Source organism: Microcaecilia unicolor, chromosome 4, assembly GCF_901765095.1.
Source record: "Microcaecilia unicolor chromosome 4, aMicUni1.1, whole genome shotgun sequence".
Taxonomy (NCBI): Eukaryota; Metazoa; Chordata; class Amphibia; order Gymnophiona; family Siphonopidae; genus Microcaecilia; species Microcaecilia unicolor.
The window spans coordinates 215,059,927-215,080,805 of NC_044034.1; the positions used below are offsets into that span (position 1 = coordinate 215,059,927).

At 46.3% G+C, this 20,879-nt stretch overlaps 1 protein-coding gene across 3 annotated transcripts in view; it reads right to left on the reverse strand.

The window, feature by feature from the left end:
- LSP1 (lymphocyte specific protein 1) overlaps window positions 1–20,879 on the reverse strand; it is a 257,446-nt gene that overhangs the window by 179,608 nt on the left and 56,959 nt on the right. The window contains exon 1 of one of the 3 annotated variants that reach the window (XM_030201229.1): window positions 10,611–10,797. The exons of the other annotated variants lie outside the window; for them this stretch is intronic. Coding sequence (XP_030057089.1) covers window positions 10,611–10,669 — 59 coding nt within the window. The 5' untranslated portion in view covers window positions 10,670–10,797. Of the gene's footprint in view, window positions 1–10,610; window positions 10,798–20,879 lie in introns of those variants that run through there. 3 annotated transcript variants of the gene reach the window in all.

Below are 20,879 nucleotides of genomic sequence, written 5' to 3' on the forward strand. Positions count from 1 at the left end.
GTACTGCTCTCTTCCAAGGGAAAAAGTCTCAGGAGTAACTGCCTCCAGGTCAGCAGGTCACCAAATTGGCAACAGGGGAAGTAGTAGATGTTTCAGGTTCAGAGGTGGATTCTGGTGCAGTTGATGCCTGAGATTTTTTTTTTTGTTGTTACATTTGTACCCCGCGCTTTCCCACTCATGGCAGGCTCAATGCGGCTTACATGGGGCAATGGAGGGTTAAGTGACTTGCCCAGAGTCACAAGGAGATGCCTGTGCCGGGAATCGAACTCAGTTCCTCAGGACCAAAGTCCACCACCCTAACCACTAGGCCACTCCTCCACTCTTCAGAGGCCTTCACACTTGAAACTATATGGACGGCAGTCTCTGAACTAGGTAAAGCACTATTAATAAGAATATTCAAACGAGCATATCAGTATTACAGAGTCAAGTCATTCAGGTGAATCAGAAAGTTGACCAGCATTCTAAACAAATAAAGACCTCTCAATTATTGCATGCTTTATTAATGTCTGAGAATAATTTGCTTCCGCGGAAGGTTAAAAATTTGGAGAATGTAAGGAGATTTTCAAACCTTCATTTAATTAATTTTCCCAAAGCTCCACTGACTAAACCAAGGGATATAAGTTTAAGCGCTATTTGGTGGATATTCTTCAAGTCCTAGAGGCGCCTTTTCCTCCTATATCTTGCATATATTATCTGCCAACCGCTAAAAAAGAGACTTTGAGTACCCAGGCTGTTTCAGATCCTGCTGTTGATGTGTTAAATAATTTGGACATTCTGGAAACTTCTGACTGTCTGTCTGTGGTACCGGTGACACAGGTTATAACTTTGGCTTTATCCTCAGATTCTGATTGGCTCTTGCATATATTGTTCAAGAAAAGAGACATTTCCTTTTTGGGTTGTCAAGTCAGGATGTTCCCCGACTTGACCAAGGAAACTCAGAAGAGACAGAAAATTTTATTTTTATTGAGACCCACTGTATTACAGTTAGGGGCTTTATTCTTTCTAAAATATCCTTGTAAATGTATAGTGAAATTGAAATCTGTTAAGTATATTTTTTTTGAGCCCTCATGGCTTTCAACTTTTGTTAGCAGCAGGAGAGAGATCTCCAGTTCTTCAGAAAGAGAGGCTCCACATATGTATTAACAGAAGTGAAATTGCTGCTGCTAGTTTAGTTTTGCATGTATTGGTTTAATTACCTTTTTTCTTTTTGATTTCTACTTGATTGTCCTCCCCACTGTGTTGTGGACTTAGGGCCCTTGTTACAAAGTGGTAGCACCCGTACAGCCACTGGAGCCTGGCACTGAAAAAATACTTTGTTTTGTTTTTTTTTTAGCTCCGGGGGCTTACTTGGCAGTAATCAGGCAGCCCCACACACTGCCCGGTTACCATCTGGTTAGCACAGGAGCCCTTACCGCCTCCTAAATAAGGGCTTCCCTGGGAAATGGTTGCACAGCCAGTGGTTCAATTACCACATTTACATCAGTTGGTAACTGAATACACGTTATTTTAGAAGAGAGGAGGATCTTTTGTGGCAACGCCATTTCAAATCAGTTGGTAACTGAACATATGCTATTCTAGAAGAGAGGAGATTGTTCAAGACCCCTGACGTAGGCCTTAGGGCCGAAACACGGCCATGTCGGGTCAGGTATTCTAACTTGGTTTTTCCTCACATTTTTTTTGGTTCAATTACCACACGGCCATTTCTTTTTTCAAAAAAAGAAAAAAAAGGCTTTTACCTGTTGTGGTAAAAGGGGGCCTCGGCAAATCCATGTGCTGACGCTACCATAGGGCCCTTTTTACCACAGCTTTGTAAAACGGGACCTTAGTTAATATTATTATAACTTTATAACTTGCAGTGCTATTTTCCTATTATTAGATGTGTTGTTAACATCTATGGGCCCTATTTACTAAGCCGCACTGTAGGCGCGCAAACATTTTTGCGTACGCTAACACTAGAGATACCCACAGGAATATAATGGATGTCTCTAATGTTAGCGCATGCTAATTTTTAGCACGTGCTAAAAAGTTAGCACGCCTACAGCACGGCATAGTAAACAGGGCCCACTGTCTTATTTTCTGTACAAGTGATTATTCCTTGGTTGCATTTGCAATAAATTTTTTTTAAAACTTATTTAAGAAAAAAATCATTTTAATTTTAACAACAGTTTATAAAACAAATACATTTTGTTTAAGAACATTTTATATTTCCTTTGCATTACTTTTAACAATGAAATGGTTATTATTATTTTTTTGTTCTTATTATGGTTGTTTAGCTGTGAATATTCGTGTTCAGTATATGACACACATAAACATTTTCTGTTAGATGTGTCACAGCAGAAGAAAGATTGAGAACCACTGCTCCAGACCATGGGAAGTCCAGAAATGGGAAGGAGGGTGTCCAAGGAAAGACTATAAGCAACGATTAGAAATCCTTTGTAGCTGTCACCTTGAATTTGCAAACAAATTTATAAAACATACTGACTTGCTTGAAAAAACATTTATTAGTAAAGACTTTAATTTGGGAAATTGTGGGGCCCTTTTACTAAGCCTTTTACTCAATGTGTGCCAATTCAGAACTACCAACCAGCTACTGCGTGGCCCGGGTGGTAATTTCATTTTTTACGCGCACCCATTACATGTGCCAGAAAATATATCTTATATTACAGTGCAGGGCGCTAACCAGGTGGTAATCGGCATTGTACACGCACTGATGATTACCGCCTGGTTAACGCATGAGATCTTACCGCTAAGTGAATGGGTGGCAATAAGGTCTCAGGCCTAAAATGGATGTGTGCCAATTTTCATTTTGCCACACGTCCATTTTAGGCCAAAAAAAACCAGGCTTTTTTTGCAGGTGCGCTGACCTGTGTGCGTCCAATACACGTGTCTACACCAGCAAAGGCCACTTTTCAGCGCACCTTAGTAAAATGACCCCTGTGTCAGCAGACTCTCTTCAGATGTTTATATACCTTGGGCTCTGAAAGGATAATCCTTTCCTCCAGGGTCTGCAAGAAGTCTGTAGTGCTTAGTAGTGGTTTCAAAAGTGTTTCTGGGAAGGAAAACAGCCTCTTCAAAGTTTAACTAGCCTATAACCTTCCTCAAGCAAATAATCCATAATCCTAAATAAAAGCACCAACTGTTCACCTTTCATCCTCTTAATTAATGGAACTTCAAAACAGAACAAGCCACTTTATCTCATGCAACAGGTCATCTATTAGACATACTAGCTTACAGGTTCTCAGCCAGTAATAATCACATACTAGAAAATCTCAACTGGGAAGAGGTAACTCACATTTACACTTCAATGGAAAGAGAACGGTATGAATAGGGAACCAAAGACATTTATAACCAGAGGAAAGATGGATAACCATAGCTTCTGGACAACAGCGCTGAATGAACAAACAAACTTACCACCCAATAACATCTGTTTCATGACAAATTGGAATGAATTAAACAAAAACACACTGAACAAAACAGCACCACTTAAAAAGAAATCAAGAAGTAAAAAAACAACCACATCCCTGGAGATGAAAAAACGTACAAAATCAGAAAGACAATGGTCCAAAACCAAATCTGACATGAATAAAACGATATGGAGGAAAGCTTTAAGAATGTATAAAACACAATACAAAGCAGGCTAAAGCAGAATACTATAGCACATGCGAACCCAGAACAGATTAATATGAAAAAATATATATGAACCTGTGATTCAACACCCAAGCTTTACTAACATACATGAAACGCCACCAACTGTAGACGATCTCGCACAATACTTTGAGCCGAAAATAGTAAAAACAAGATCAAATCTTGTTAACACAAATATTCCTCACAGATTTCTTACACGAATGTAAAACCAACAATGATCATGTCAAGGCACCAGCTCAGTTAGGGCTTCTTTTACAAAGCCGAGCTACTGATTCTCGGTACAGCCAAAGAGAAAGCCATTCAATTCCTATGGGCTTCCTCTCATTTGCAGCGCAGGAATCGCTTGCGTGCCTTTGTAAAAGTAGCCTTTAAAGCATTACTGACAAAATATACACATGCAAATTGTCTATTAGATAGCTGCCCTAATTATATGATGAAAAATCCACCAGACTGGTTCGTAGAATGCTTTACTGAACATATAGAATACATATTTTCAAATAGACATTTCCCTTCTGACAAGGGCAACATTCTACTCACTCCAGTCCCTAAAAACAACACTAGCAAGATCAGTGAACTCACAAATTATAGATTAGTTGCTTCAATACCATTATTATCCAAAATGATGGAGGGACTAGTAGCAGGGTTGCCAGGTGGAAAATTTATTTCCCACCCAATCCAGCCTAAAAACAGCCCAAAACCTGCCCAAACTCAAACCCCGCCCCTGACACCCCCACCCCCGCATCATCACCCCCGCATCATCACCCTCGCCCCCGCCGTCATCAACCCCGCCCCCGCCGTCACCGGCCCCGCCTCCCCCGTCATCGGCCCCACCCAGAACGTCACTAACCCCGCCCAAAACGTCACTAACCCCGCCCCCCACGGCCGAAAAAAACCGCCTGAAAACCGCCGAAAAGAAAAAAAGAAGCCCAAAAAAACCGCGACCCGCCGCGGGCAAAAATTTCCCGCGGCGGGTCGCGGAAAACTGCCCAATTGGGCGGTAAAACCGCCCACCTGGCAACACTGACTAGTAGCACAACAATGAATGGACTACTTGACGGATTTCGCAATCCTTCATAACTCCCAATCAGGTTTCGGACCACTATATAGCACTGAGGGCCTCATTTACAAAGCTGCACTACTGATTCTTGGTGCGGCAAATGAGAGGAAGCATGGCTTTGTAAACAAAGCCCTGAGACAGTCATAACTACTCTAACAAAATTCAGAAGATTAATATGACAAGGATAGAAAATCCTATTACTACAATTTGGTATGTCAAGAGCGTTCAATCTAGTAGACTACACCACACTAATGAACCTGCACGACAATATGGGAATATTGGTGTGCGCTGGACCATTTTTTTACCGCGGTGAGTAAAAAGGCCTTTTTTTAATGGGACAGTAAAATGGACGTGTACCGATATTAAAAGTAGCATGCAGCTATTGACTAACTAAGCCTTTACTGCCACCTATTTACTTGGCAGAAAGGGCTCACGTGCTACTTGTGCGGTAATCGGGCAGCGCATGGCAATGTGGCTGCATTGCCGATTACCACCGGGAACGCCCCCGTGTAGAAAAGTATTTTCTACTGCAGGAAACATTGCGCACCAACTTCAGAATTACCACCAGGTGCCCACGCTACCCTGGTGTTAATGTCGATTTGGCGCATGCTATCTGCATGTTAGCCTTACTGTGGCTTAGTAAAAGGGCTCCTTAGCGCATCTTACAAAAAGGACCCCTTAATTAAGGGTCTAAGAGGGTACCACAAATTGATGTTTTCACACCAAAGCTACTATTTCTGGGTACCTGTACTGGTGAAATCCAATGTGTACATTTGTGTCAACTTACACTGAATATGAAATGTAATTAAAATTATATTCCACTTTCCAAGGAACAGATCCCAGCAAAATAAAAATAGCAATCTATACAATAAGAGTTGAATTTTTAATAGAAAATTTATACATAAATCCATAAGAACATGACCCCTTAAAATACATTCATACTTAAGAGTCATCAGCGTAGAAACGGCACAAAACTTAAGTGGTGGATAAAAGACAAGCTAGTGGAGAGGTGACACAGTATTAAGGTAAGCAGTATTTTATCCAACAGACACTTGTTTTAGGAGCCCTTTTACTAAGCAGCGCTTAAAAGTGGCCTACGCTATCCCCAGCTCGGGTCTTTCCCGCATGCTAAGGCCACTTTTAGTGCTGCTGGTAAATGGCTGATTTTGACATTTCTGCAATAATGGCCATTAGCGCTTCTGACACTTATTTTGTAGGTGATAAAAGCTCATACGCTAATCCTGCACTAATCAGTTAGCACACAACAACGCTTGTGCGTTGATTAGCACAGCCACACCCACTTTCCACCCCTAAACATGCCCCAGCGCGTGGGTAGCATGCACATACAAAAACTACTATCGGACACCTAAGCGCACCCCCGGTAAAGCATTTTAGCCTGTAGTAAGCACTTCATTTTTTCCATCAGGGGTGTTTTATTGGTTAAAAATCTGAGCAAGCATTTGAGAAAGCTAAAGGACAAATAATTTAAATTCCCCAACAATCAAGACCCTTGAATAATCCATGACTCTTGGAAAAATCAACTGCTGTAATCAATCACAAGAGACTCTAGGGGAGGGAGAGGAAGAAGGCTGGAAATGTTTAGTAGTAAATGTATCTTTAAAACATGATGGGGGAGTACATTTCCTGTCAATAATAATTAAATGTTATTAATATTTGGACATAGTGCTGCTGCCATTCAAGGAAAGATCATGAGTCCTAACTATACATGTACAAGCAAAAAAAAAGAATCTCAGCAGGGATAACAACCTCATCTATGTCATAAGATGTAAAGCATCCATCAGTTCTTTGCACTCTGCTCCAAGGAACTTCAAAATGTCTACGCTATGAGAACTATCACTATCACTGAATCCAGTCCTAGCTCTGAATAAAGGGAAGTAACTGACCTGCTCACAGTTGAACAGTGAACTGACACTGGAAAACAGAATAAAAAGTCAAGGATTTGAAGACTAGAAAATGGAACAGCATCTCCAGGATTCTACTCAAGATTTGAATGAAATAGAAGTTTCCAGATCTCAGGATTTGATAGTGGAGAAATGGCAAGGGTTCTCCAGATTCAAAAGTCAGGAAATGGAATAAGATCTCCAAGATTTGGGGAAAGGGAATGGAATAGACTTTCCAGATTCAGAGAATGGGATAAGATCTCCAGGATTTGGGGGACAGGTACGGAATAGAGTTTCCAGATTCAGAGGTCAGGGAATAAGGTCTCCAGGATTTGGCTGTGGGGAATGGGATAGAACGGGCTTACCACTTGCTATTCCGGAACTACCGCTAGGCTACTGAAGCAGCCCAGAGCTAGTTCCCACCCCCAGAGCACGCCATTTCCGTCGCTACAAAAATATCAAATATTTTTATAGCACCAGTGTTTACCTGGGTGTAACTGGGCAGTGCCACTCGCTGCCCGGTTAGCGCAGGAGCCTTTACCTCTACCTCAATGGGTGGCAGTAAGTGCTCCCCCTGAAATGGCCGTGCGGTAAGTGGTTCGCTTACCACACAGCAATTTCTTTTTTTTTTTTAAAGACAGTCTTTTATCTGCTGCAGTGAAAAAGGGGCCTTAGGGCACATCTCAAGCATTTGCTGACACTAGCGCAGGCCCCTTTTTACCGCACCTTAGTAAAAGGGTCCCATTGTGAAGCATTACAAGTCAATGCTTATTGATCCAACAAATGACGCTTCAACATCAGTTTAAAAAATGCAATGTTCTGTTGGGACTTCAACGTCAGGGCTAACTTGTTCCATGCCAAAGGTCCAGCTACAGAAAGAGTGCCAGTTCTAGTGATTTGCAGTCGGAAACGCCTCAGATCTAGCACTGACAGTATTCTATAACCTGTGCGTATAACTGCCTGACAAGCCCCAACCCACTTATTCCCCCTCCCAGAAATGGGCGTTTTGTGGGTGTTCTGAAATTTACACACGTAGTTCTAGAATATGGCCCCCCCCAACTAAATCTACATGCCAGGATTTACGCCATGGATGCACATAGTTTTAGGTGCTGGGATATCAACTAAGTGTACTGTATATACCGTGCCTAAATCTAGGCACCGCTTATAGAATACGCTTAGGCGGAAATGTTTTTCATGCGGATTTTTAGGCGCCATATACAAAATCTCCCCCTTAATGTTTAAGGTTTAATTCAATTTGATATATCACCTATCCTTATAAAACTTAAGTGGTTTACAATACAAATAAGTTTACAATAAGGCTCAAATTACGTTAAAATCAACAAATCATTATACAATTACAAACATGCTTCGAAGTTTTCTTTTCTTCTATTTTTAGCCTTTTATTACACTGTGAACTGCTCTGATGTTTCTTTATGAAGGATGTATATAGAGAATTGTAATAAACAAACATGTGGAGAAAAAATGAAAGGCCATTCCCAAAATGGTTTGTAACATGATGACAGTGCCAGGCAGACTTTTACGTTCTTTGTTCCGCAAATGACAAGACAGATTTGGATTGATTGGAGTTGACAGCAACTCCAGTAGTTGGAACATATGGACAGAGCCAGGGGGACTTCTATGGTCTATGATCCAGAAACACCAAAGAAAGACCATGATCAATTATATAATATCATGTTTGTTGCTGATTTAAATCTTGAAATGATAATGAATGTGACTGTTGGGCAGACTGAATGGACCATTCAGGTATTTACCTGCTGTCACTTATTATGTTAGTATGTAAAATAAAACAAATGCAAATACAAAGAGAATACCAAAAATAGAAAAGTTTGAAAATGCTGAAGGCTCCACTGATGAGCATCTAAATAGAACAATCAGCGTAATCTGTCCCAGTCAGTTGAACATCATCATAAAACAGTACTTTTTCAAAAGAACATTCGGTTTCTTATGAAATCTCTAGTAAAGGAGTTGTAGAAACACCACACAGCACAAGACCATTCTTCTACAAGCCTCAGCTGACCCTTGATCTGCCTGATAAGGTTGACCTCATCCCTGTATTACCCAATTGCATGCAGGGACTTGCACATTTGATGTCCTAATTGGTTTTCCTAAGAAAATCAAGGGTGCAAGTCTCTGCATCCAATGGGGTAAACTCAGGAATGTTGTGCAAGTCTGGGACCAGTTCACAACTGTAACCATCAGTGAGAGCTGCACCCCCGGTCCCCACAGCCTCCCTCAGGTGCTTCCTGTTTAGAGAGGAAGCATACAAGTAAGGAAAAGCTGCCATGGGCGCTGGAAGCACCACTATACAGATGATAAGCTTACAGTGATTTGATGAAGGAAAAATGGGGGAAGAACATGAGCAAAGGTGGCTGAGAGAGGAACATGAGAAGAGTGGTAAGAAAAATGGAAGGTGGGAAACAAGCTATGAAAAGAATGTGGGAGTAAAAGAGGGCAAAGATGACCATGGGCAGAGATGGTGGGGAGTGAAACATGGGGATAAGGAAAAGAGAAAGATAGGAGAGAGCTGAAACTGAAGGTTCAAGAGAGGGAAAAACAGTGGCAAAACAAAATGGAGAAGAGAGCTAAAACTGAACAGATAACACTGGGCAGAGGCTGTGAGAACATCATAAAGAATGAACAATAAATCGACACAGGGGTGGGAGTCTGACTGGATAACAGGGACAAAGGGAGCAAGAACACTGAAGAATTACTGCACTTTTTTGCCACTTCTACATCTCTTGGCTCAAGGGATAGTGGCGCCCTGAACCTACTTGTTTTCTCAGTACCCCACCCCCATAGACTTGCTTCCAGCACCCCCCTCTCCCCATGGGGGAGAAAAGGCAACCTGTAGACCAGGTGAAGTGAGGCCAGAGGCTGGGTATTTTGACGCCCTTAGTCGCCAACACCCTGGGCCAGAGCCTCACCTGGTCCAATGTTAAACTGGCTCACTGCTAACACTCTGAGGAAGCAACTGAAGAGCAATCTTTAAAGGAGTTTTAGAGGCAAGGCAAAAATAGAAGAATATGTAAGAAATGAGGAGAAGGGATATCCAGGCATTACTCAACAACAGCCGCTCCCAGTGCTCAGCTGTGAGAGGTTAGAGGCATCTGTACACCCTGTCTCTTGGGGGGGGGGGGGGGGGGGATGCTACAGTAGCCGTCTTCAAGGCAGGTGGCTGGATACAAGCTATGAAAATCATAGACAGTGGAATGGGGTGAGCCACTGGGGCCATGGCCCTGCCAATATTTTGCCCAACATAGTATCAGCAGCTGAAGAGCGTGGGGGCAGCACTGGAGACTGGTTTCTTTGGTCCCTCCAACCAAAAAGGAGTTCCCCTGCCCCTGAGAAAATTAATGAATCATCCCCACCCCAAGTAATTATGACAACCGAAACTATGCCTGGGGTATTAAGACAGAAGCCCAAGAATCAAAGGAGAGCAGTCCAAAAGATGCAAAACAAAGAAATAGGAAGAACCACGAATAAGAACAGCAGAAGGAACGGGTCTAATTTATAACAACCTGCCTAGATATTAAGGAAAATAGGAAGTGCCCTTAGCACTTCAGCGTGGCTGCAGCTGACTCTACATTAGTTTTCCGGGAGGAGTCCTAAAGAGACACCCTGGAGCTGTTGTTACTCCAGAAGGGGAATCTGAGGGTGTGAAGCTATTCTACCAGGGGACTCCCCAGTGACTGCCAAAAACAGAGAGCAGGCTGCCACACTTCTTCCAAACGCAGCCCCAGCCAGGATCCCCGCAGGAAATTTAAAGGAGGCAGCAATGAACGGCCGATGAAGCAGCTTTCTCCCGTGGCATCCGATTCAAAGGATAAGAAAATAAGGGTACCTATATATGACATCTCAAAATATAAATAATGTTTCTGCAATGCAAAAGTTCCACCAGGAAGCTAGAGCAGATTCACTAGAACCCCAACAGTTGCCTCCCCTTCCCCCCTGCAGGAGGCAGGTAATTATTCGGCTGGCCAGCTTACCTCAGGAGATTCTGCAAGCCCTGTTTGCTGGAATTCCTTCTCAAGATTGCACTGCTCATTTCCAGAGGAGACGGGATCCAGCTCCACTTCCTGCCCCTGCACTCTTTCTTTCCTAGTTTGGGATTTTAATCCCCGTAGGGGTTCCTTTCTCTTTCTCCTTCTCGCAGGCTCTCTTCAGGAAGTTCTGCAGCTGATCACCCCTCTTTGTTTCAATAAGCCCCCCTCCGCCTCACTCCCACCCCGCCCCCACCCACCACCCCCTCCTTTCTCTGGCTTGTGGAAATGTCAGAGGAAAATCTTTCAGAGACGATCTTTGTGGCAGTGAAATGCAGAGTGGGGTCACTCCCTTCCCCTTGGTCTGAGGAAGCTGATCTCATTCCCCCACTGTAGCTATAAATCTCTCTTCCAATATCCTTTCAGATTCTCTTTCCCCCCCCCCCCCCCTTTTTTTTTTCCTTTTTCTCTCATAGGTTTTTTTTTTTTCTTTTGTTCTCAAATACCTTTAACGTCTTTTGTAATTTTTGTCAACATTTCTCATTCCCATATTTACCAAATATTTATGTCCCTTTCCCATCCTATTTTATTTTTCCTTTTTCATTCCCTTTCTTTGTTCTTTCCTCTCATCCCTTCCCCCTCTCTCTTTTTTTTCTGTATTGTCTTTTCTGATCCTTTCATGTTCATTTTTTTTCTCCTGAATTTTCTTTCTGGTTTACATTGTATTCTCTTTGCCCCCCCCCCCCCCCAGCTTTTCTATAAGTTGTTTTTCTGGTTGTTGGTTTTTTTGGGGGGGTTGCCTTTAATATACTGCTGATTAAGGGGGGAGAGTAGCTGCAGTTAGAAGAAAAAATTTTAGTATTCCGGAAAAAAACATTCCAGCCCATCCCAGTTTTAGGTGTCTTTCCTGTAGGAAGGGAGGGGCTAATAGAAACATCATATTAAAAAAAATGTATAAAGCCCACACACAAAAAAAACAATTTCAAAACAAATTATTGGAAACAAACTGCCCACTTCATTTCTTGGCCTGTAAAACTCCCTTCTAGAGAAGCTTTATAGATTTTTAAGATAAAAAAATCTCTTCTGTTGTTGCCTCTTATTTACCAGATATAAGATGTGCTAAGAATTAAGAATTGATAATTGGCATAATGCCTCAGAAGTTTAAAACTTTGTGCTATGTCAATCCTTTATCTATGCAGATGTAAAAACTGAAGTTGACCGTTAGAGGTGAATGAAGAAAACCACACAGTAGAACCGCGCACTTGATGGCTTCTATGGTGAGATTATTAAGGAGATATTCTGCAGCAATGCAGTAAGCTAATGAGATGCAAATTCACAGTCCCCCAGATTCTATATATGGCACCTCGATTTCCACATAACTTAATTGGTTAGCTATTCAGTGTTAATTGGATGTTAACAAGCAATTAACCACACTAATTGGCATTGCAATCTATATGCACTACTTGCTAAGTGTATTCTAGAACGTGATGCACCTAAATTCTAAGTCGCATAGTTGAAAAGGGGGCATGACCATGGACAGGGCGTGGGCGTTTCTACAATCTATGCACATTATTATAGAATATACCCAATCTGTGCCTAATTTAGGCGGGATTTCCACCAAGTAAATTGTGGCCTAAATGGACGCAACCAAATTTGGTCGCATGGAGAGCCGCTCAGCGTATTCTATATACCACATGGAACTATAAGCCTATTCCATAAAATGTAGGTGTACTTATGCCTAAGTGTAATTTCTTACCATGTGGATTTTTCAGGTGCCATATACAGTATCGAGCCTTGTGTGCAGAACTTTCAAGTTCATCAGGGACACAAAGGTTCTATGGTAAGGACGGCTTCACTGTGTGCAGGTCTGAAGAAAGCAAAAGTGCCAGCATATCTGTACATGTTATTCTGCGCATAAATACTACCCTTGCAACAATTTCTTGCACAGAAAATTTTTGCAAGGTTAGTAATTATGGGACCCTTTTACTAAGGGGTTGCCACGCAGCTACCGGCTTGCCATGCGCCACTACGGAACTACACCCGGAATACCACAGGAGCCCATTAGTAGTTCCCACCCCCAATGCGTGTCATTTCCTGCGCTACAAAATTATTTTCTATTTTTGTACCGCTGGGTTAGTGCAGGAGCCCTTACCGTCACCTCAAGTCATAGGCGTAGACTGGGGGGGGGCGAGGGGGGGCAATGCCCCCCCAAACGACGAGGACGTGGACTGGCGCTAGAATGAAAAAAAAAAAAAACAAGCAGGCACGCGCTCGTCTCCGTCCGCTTCGCTGCTTCCCTGCCCTCTCTGTCTGCATCCCGCCCGAAAGGAAATGACATCAGAGGAAGGCGGGACGCAGACAGAGAGGGCAGGGAAGCAGCGAAGCGGACGGAGACGAGCGTGTCTATCTATCCCCTCTCTTCCTACCCTCCGGCGCAGGCAGCACCAATCTTCTCTAAGCCTTTCTTGTTCCTGGCAGCGGTAGCGACGTACACGCTGCCTTCAGCTCTGCCCCGAAGCCTTCTCTTCAAGTTCCTGTTCCCGCATAGGTGGGAACAGGAACTTGAAGAAAAGGCTTCCGGGGCAGACCGAAGGCAGCGTGTATACGTCGCTACCGCTGCCAGGAGCACAGAAAGGTTGAAGAAGACTGCTGCCTGCACCGGAGGGAGGGAGGAAGAGAGGGGGTAAACGGAGTCACGATCCTGGACCTCGCGGGGGGGGGGGGGGCAGCAGAGGGAAGATGAATGGGACTGGGAGGGTGGAGAGCAGAGGGAAGGAGTAAGAGATGGATGGGACTGGGAGGGTGGGAAGCAGAGTGAAGGAGCAGGAGATGGATGGGACTGGGAGGGTGGGAAGGAGCAAGAGATGGATGGGACTGGGAGGGGTGGGTGGGGAGCAGAGGGAAGGACCAGGAATTGGATGGGACTGGGAGGGTGGGAAGCAGAGTGAAGGAGCAGATGGATGGGACTGGGAGGGTGGGAAGCAGTGGGAAGGAGCAGGAGATGGATGGGACTGGGAGGGGTGGGAAGCAGAGGGAAGGAGCAAGAGATGAATGGGACTGGGAGGGGTGGGTGGGGAGCAGAGGGAAGGACCAGGAATTGGATGGGACTGGGAGGGTGGGAAGCAGAGTGAAGGAGCAGGAGATGGATGGGACTGGGAGGGTGGGAAGCAGTGGGAAGGAGCAGGAGATGGATGGGACTGGGAGGGGTGGGAAGCAGAGGGAAGGAGCAAGAGATGGATGGGACTGGGAGGGGTGGGTGGGGAGCAGAGGGAAGGACCAGGAATTGGATGGGACTGGGAGGGTGGGAAGCAGAGGGAAGGAGCAGGAGATGGATGGGACTGGGAGGGTGGGAAGCAGTGGGAAGGAGCAGGAGATGGATGGGACTGGGAGGGGTGGGAAGCAGAGGGAAGGAGCAAGAGATGGATGGGACTGGGAGGGGTGGGTGGGGAGCAGAGGGAAGGACCAGGAATTGGATGGGACTGGGAGGGTGGGAAGCAGAGTGAAGGAGCAGGAGATGGATGGGACGGGGAGGGTGGGAAGCAGTGGGAAGGAGCAGGAGATGGATGGGACTGGGAGGGGTGGGAAGCAGAGGGAAGGAGCAAGAGATGGATGGGACTGGGAGGGGTGGGTGGGGAGCAGAGGGAAGGACCAGGAATTGGATTGGACTGGGAAAGGAGGTGAGCAGAGGGAAGGAGCAGGAGATGGATGGGACTGGGAGGGGTGGGAAGCAGAGGGAAGGAGCAAGAGATGGATGGGACTGGGAGGGGTGGGTGGGGAGCAGAGGGAAGGACCAGGAATTGGATTGGACTGGGAAAGGAGGTGAGCAGAGGGAAGGAACAGAAGATGGATGGGACTGCGAGGGGTGGGGAGCAGAGGGATGGACCAGGAGATGGATGGGATTTGGAGAGGTCAGGCACAGCAGAGGGAAGGAGCAAGAGATGGATGGGACGGAGGGATGGTGAGCAGAGGGAAGGAACAGAAGATGGATGGGACTGGGAGGGGTGGGGAGCAGAGGGAAGGAGCAGGAGATGGATGGGACTGGGAGGGGTGGGGAGCAGAGGGAAGGAGCAAGAGATGGATGGGACTGGGAGGGGTGGGTGGGGAGCAGAGGGAAGGACCAGGAATTGGATTGGACTGGGAAAGGAGGTGAGCAGAGGGAAGGAGCAGGAGATGGATGGGACTGGGAGGGGTGGGAAGCAGAGGGAAGGAGCAAGAGAAGGATGGGACTGGGAGGGGTGGGTGGGGAGCAGAGGGAAGGACCAGGAATTGGATTGGACTGGGAAAGGAGGTGAGCAGAGGGAAGGAACAGAAGATGGATGGGACTGCGAGGGGTGGGGAGCAGAGGGAAGGAGCAAGAGATGGATGGGACTGGGAGGGGTGGGTGGGGAGCAGAGGGAAGGACCAGGAATTGGATTGGACTGGGAAAGGAGGTGAGCAGAGGGAAGGAACAGAAGATGGATGGGACTGCGAGGGGTGGGGAGCAGAGGGATGGACCGGGAGATGGATGGGATTTGGAGAGGTCAGGCACAGCAGAGGGAAGGAGCAAGAGATGGATGGGACGGAGGGATGGTGAGCAGAGGGAAGGAACAGAAGATGGATGGGACTGGGAGGGGTGGGGAGCAGAGGGAAGGAGCAAGAGATGGATGGGACTGGGAGGGGTGGGTGGGGAGCAGAGGGAAGGACCAGGAATTGGATTGGACTGGGAAAGGAGGTGAGCAGAGGGAAGGAGCAGGAGATGGATGGGACTGGGAGGGGTGGGGAGCAGCGGGAAGGAGCAAGAGATGGATGGGACTGCGAGGGGTGGGGAGCAGAGGGATGGACAAGGAGATGGATGGGATTGGGAGAGGTCAGGCACAGCAGAGGGAAGGAGCAGAAGATGGATGGGACGGAGGGATGGTGAGCAGAGGGAAGGAACAGAAGATGGATGGGACTGGGAGGGGTGGGGAGCAGAGGGAAGGAGCAAGAGATGGATGGGACTGGGAGGGTGGGGAGCAGAGGGAAGCCTACTGGAAAGAAGACACTGCATAAAACAGAAGACACTGGGATCAAAGCGAATAGAAAAACTACATGATCAGACAACAAAGGTAAATAAAAGTTTATTTTATTCATAATTTATTAATTGAAATGTGTCAGCTTTTTGAAATGTGCATCTGTGATATTTTGCCTGTAAATTTCAATTCCTTCCTCCATATTAGCATATTCATTTGCATATGTATATATGCAAATGATATACTAATATGCTCCGCCCATTTTTTTGCCCCCCCAAATGAAACAGTCAAACTACGCCTATGCCTCAAGTGCTCCCCCCTTATTGGTTCACTTATTGCACAGCCATTTCTTTACAAGAAAGGGACAGCTTTTTACCCGCTGCGGTAAAAGGGGACATCATTGAGGTGGTGGTAAAGGCTCCCACGGTAACCCAGTGGTAACGGGGCTGTACAATTACCACTGGGTTAGCTCCACGATAGACAAAAAAATCTCTGGAGCACTGGAAATGGTGCACACTCCAGCTGAACTACCACCAGCGGCCATGTTGGATTAGCGAGCGGTAAGCCCGTGTTGGGCTTACCTCCATTTTGTAAATAAAAAACCCTTAGTGCACTACGGGATCTGTAGCACTGATTTCAATGGCTAGAATTGGGGACTGCATATAGCACAATGATTTAGGATGTAAGTTCAAAAACAGGACTGGCCAAAAAGTCTCCCTTTTAGAACTGGGTAACTTGGCAGCTCTGGGCAGTGAACTGAGAAATTCAGCAAGTCATTTTCACCTTCTGTTCTACAAACTAGAGCTAATAGAAGGTGGTGTATGTGAGGTATAAGTTTTATACATGAAAAGAACACAAATGGAAGAAGCACAAATGAACCAGTCATTGAGATACGAGTGAACTCTGATTCCCCAGTACCGAAGGAAGGCCACCACCACCACCACTATAACCTTGGTAAACATTCTTGAGAGCCATGGTGAGACTGAAGGGCAGAGCCCTGAAGTGGAAGTGACAGACCAGCACCACAAAGCGAAACCTCTGATGTGGCGGCTAAATGGGAATATGCAAATACGCATCCATGATATCAAGGGCAGTAAGAAATTCTCCCACTTGAACCGAGGCTATGACTGCTCTTAATGTCTCCATGCAAAAGTGGGACACTTGGAGACAGAGGTTTAGACCTTTGAGATCTAAGACCAGATGAAAGGTACCTTCCTTCTTTGGGACAATTAAGTAGATGGAGTACCTGTCGTCCCTGTTCTGCCTAGGGAACTGGAACAATGGCCCAGAGCACCAGTAAGGAATCTACAGTGGCCTGAACCTTGACTGCCTTGGTTCCCTTTTGACAAGGACTGCAAGAAGAAAGAAGCAACTGGGCAGCAGAACTTCAACTTGTAACCTTCTGTAAGAATATCCAGAACCCACTGGTCTGATGTGATTGTGGTCCACTCCTCCTGAAACTCCTGAACATGTCCTCCTACTGAAGGAAGAGAAGAGTGGATCAGCCTTGCATCATTGCAAAGTTCTGGAGGCATTGGGCATTCTAGTTGACTTAGAGGAGTATTTCCAGTCCACACAAAAGGAAGATTAGCGTGCCTGGAAGTGTGACTTCTGATCATATTGCTGACGACCAGGCCAGTACTGTCTGCTGTCTCAAAATTGAGAGCCCCCTGAAGGCAGACACAGCGGTTGCCAGACGCTTTCAGCTTATCCTCTGGAAACTGCTGTGGCTTAGTTTCCCCCAGTTCTTCTATAAATTGCCAGTTGTCCGAAAAGGTAGTTTAACTAGACCTGGCTTTGATGTTGCATGTGCTGCTCAGTTGCACAGTCTGAGTTGCTGACATGCCATGTCAGCCAAAGACATACTGCGGGCCGTAACCCATAACATGTCATAAATAACATCCACCAAGTAGGCCAACTCCACTTCCAGCTGAGCGTTACTGCACCCATCTTGTGTTGCCGACTGCTCATGCCACTTCAGGCATGCTCTTGCCACGAACAAGCTGCACACTGTTGATTGAAGGCCCAAAGAGGCTACTTCAAATGCCTGTTTCAGCGTGCCTACTGGTTTCCTATCCTGTAGGTATTTTAGGGCAATGCCCCCTTCCACTGGCAAAGTGGTCTTCTAAATCACTGCTGTAACCAAGAAATCCACCCTGGGAAACTGCAATTTATCTTTCTCCTCCAGAACTAACAGGTAGAGGCAAGCTATGGCTCTTCCCACTCTCAGCCCCATGTCTGGTGCAACCCATTCCACTGTAATCAGGTCCTGTATGTCTGTATACATCAGGAAGACCTTAGAAGGACTTCTAAGCCCCCTCATGATCAATGAAGATACAACTCCTGATTCCGAATCAGAAGGCTCCTCAGTGGAAAGCACTGCCAGTGCCTCAGAAATAAAAGTACTGAGCTCCTCTTTATGAAACAACCTTAGAACTTTTGGATCATCCCCCTCCTCAGGAGGGAGCTCTCCCTTCTCTAACAGCTCATTCAACAATGGTTCATTTAAATAGACCGAGGCCACATCAGATAAAGAGGGAGAAGCAGCGATAGCCTCATCTGCCCACTCCTGGAGGTCTAAACGAGATCTCTTAGGAGCCGGAGAAACAATGGGACGAGAACAGTGGTGTAGCAAGGGCGGGGCGGTGGGGGCGGTCCGCCCCGGGTGTCAACGGGTGGGGGGGGCTGCTCCGTCCACCCCCCTCCCTCCGGCGCAGCGCCTCTCACTCTCCCCGACAATCCCCACCTGCCTTCCCCACCTGCCTACCAGCTCTGTCGGGCCCTCAGGATGTACCATGGTCAGCCAAAAGCTGCTCCTCACTGCTAGTTGGCCCCAACAAAATAGCGCCCATTCCCGTGCTCTCCTGCATCAAACTGCGCACCAACGCTGCTGGAGAGCTCAAAGAACTCAGCATATTTGGATGCTGCACTGAATCCAAAGATGTGGTGCTGCAGACCATTTCCTACACATCCCGTGGGATTCCCGGCTTGCACTCATTGGAACACCCCGACAACAGCCGGCGGGTCCCACAGTGGGAATACCACAACTGCCTCTGCAGAAGTTGCCATTCACCCCAACTGTCACTGGTGCAGCATAATGTGTCACTAGCAGTTAGGATCCTTCCTCTGCATCAAGTACAACTTGCAGCTCTCCAAGCAGTTCCGAGTCAAACTTTAGTTGGACTTACCACTGCCACCTGCTCCTCCCAAGTAGGGCCGCCAACAGACTTAACCAGGCCGCGGCAGGGCTGCTGCCGCCAGGCCCAGGGCAGGGCTATTGTTGTCGGGCCCTGGGCAGGACCACTGCCCCCCCCCCCCCAATCGTCATCCACTGCCACCCTCCCCAATTGCTGCCGCTGCCATAACAAGATTGAAATACCTTGGCTGGTGGGGATCCCGAGGCCCCACTGCAGAAGACGTCTTCCTCCAGCGCTGACTCTTTACTCTGCCGACTGCCTGCCCCTGTGGCTGCTTTTCCTCTCAGGGCATGCTCGGTTTCAAAACCGAGCATGCGCGCCTGAAAGGAAAAGCAGCCGCTCAGCAAGCAATGGGCAGGAGAGCAGTGCTGGAGGAAGACCTGCAGTGTCTACTCCTCCAAGTCCTCCTCAGCCTCCAAGAGGGTTCGGCGCCGGAGTTTTCGCTCTCCTGCTCCTGTCTGGACGCAATCACTTGGGTCCCGTCAGGAGCAGGAGAGAGAGAGAGAGACCTCAGCACCAGGCCCCCTTGGAGGCCCGGGGATTTTTGCCTCCCCCCCGCCCCCTCCCCCCCCTCGGCGGCACTGCTCCCAAGTCTTGATAAGTCTTACCACAGATAAGAAAGGCTCAGGACTGATACTCTTGTCCCAGACTCTCCAGCAAACCTCTTTCCTTCTCATTTCTTTTTCTTTTCTTTTTCTTTTTTTTTTTAAAGATTGTTGTGCTGGAAAATAAGAGCTCCACAGGAAACAGGGGAGAGGTGAAGGGAAAGAAGAAGTAAATTCATGGGGCATCATAGATAGGGCTCTGAAGACCTCCAGATATAACTCTGCAGACTCAAGCCACCCACAAAGCTCAACTGGGGAGTGTGGGGACCAGTTGACCAACTGGACCAGGAGCAAATCACTCAGAACCAGAAGCTGAAAAATGTGTCCACCACCTACTGGAGATAGAGAACTGAAAACTGAGCTGAGACAGTTCAGCTTCTCAGTATTTTCTATCTCCACCTGTAGGTTGATGGACAACTATCCCACAGGCTTTGGAATAGTGGGAAGCTATGTAATGGAAATTTTGTTTCCCATGTTGTTTGCACCATTGTTCATGTTGTTTTGTTTTGGTTAGTCTTTATTTTTTGTTTCAGGGGCAATGTCACTAAGAGTATGCGCTTCTTGCAAATGCTGCAGACTATTTGCAAAGAGGGTGCAATCTTTCAGTAGAGCCAAGCCAGGGAGTTTGGATTTCAAAACAATCCCAGCTGGCAGCTGTTGGCATTTGACCATGACTTGTTTCCTTTCTCATAGGTTCTCTACTGTCCTGGGTAAATGATCATCCAAGATCCCTTCTCCAATCCACCATCCAAAACCCCACTCTGGAGCTGTTAACAGGATTGTGAAGCAATTCTGAGGAGCAGGGGGGCATTCTCCCTGACCAACTAGTTTTGCCCACCCTGGTCAAAGATTCCCAATTTTAGTGTAGACCAGTGGTTCCCAAACCTGGTCCTGGAGCCACCCCAACCAGTCAGGTTTTCAGGTATCCACAATGAATATTCATGAGAGAGATTTGTATACAGTTAGTGCATGTACAGCTCTCTCATGAATATTCATTATGGATAACCTGATTGGCTGGGATGCCTCCAGGACCAGGTTTGGGAACCACTGGTCTAGACTAGAGAATGACACAGGGACAAAGTTTATCCCCGTCCCTGTCCCGTCCCTACAGGTTCTGTCCCTGTCCCCGCTCCATCCTCATGGGCTCTGTCCTCATCTGCAGAAGCCTCAAACAATTATGATTTTATATTTAAATCTTTTTATTAAAGTATAAAAAGGAACAATATGCTGTGCAACTATTGTGTATAAATTACAAATAGAAAACAATAATAACAGTGAGCAGTGATAATAACCCTCCTCCCCACTACCCTCTACCCTTTCCCACCCCAACAATAGCTGATTTCTACTACACCAAGGAATCCTAATCCACCCTGTGTCCAGGGGTACAAAATACAACCTGTTCTGTATGCCCTAGAGGGAAGAAATATGCCCTATGTAGCACTGTTATGATTTTTTAATATGTGGATGAATAATAAGTCATCAACA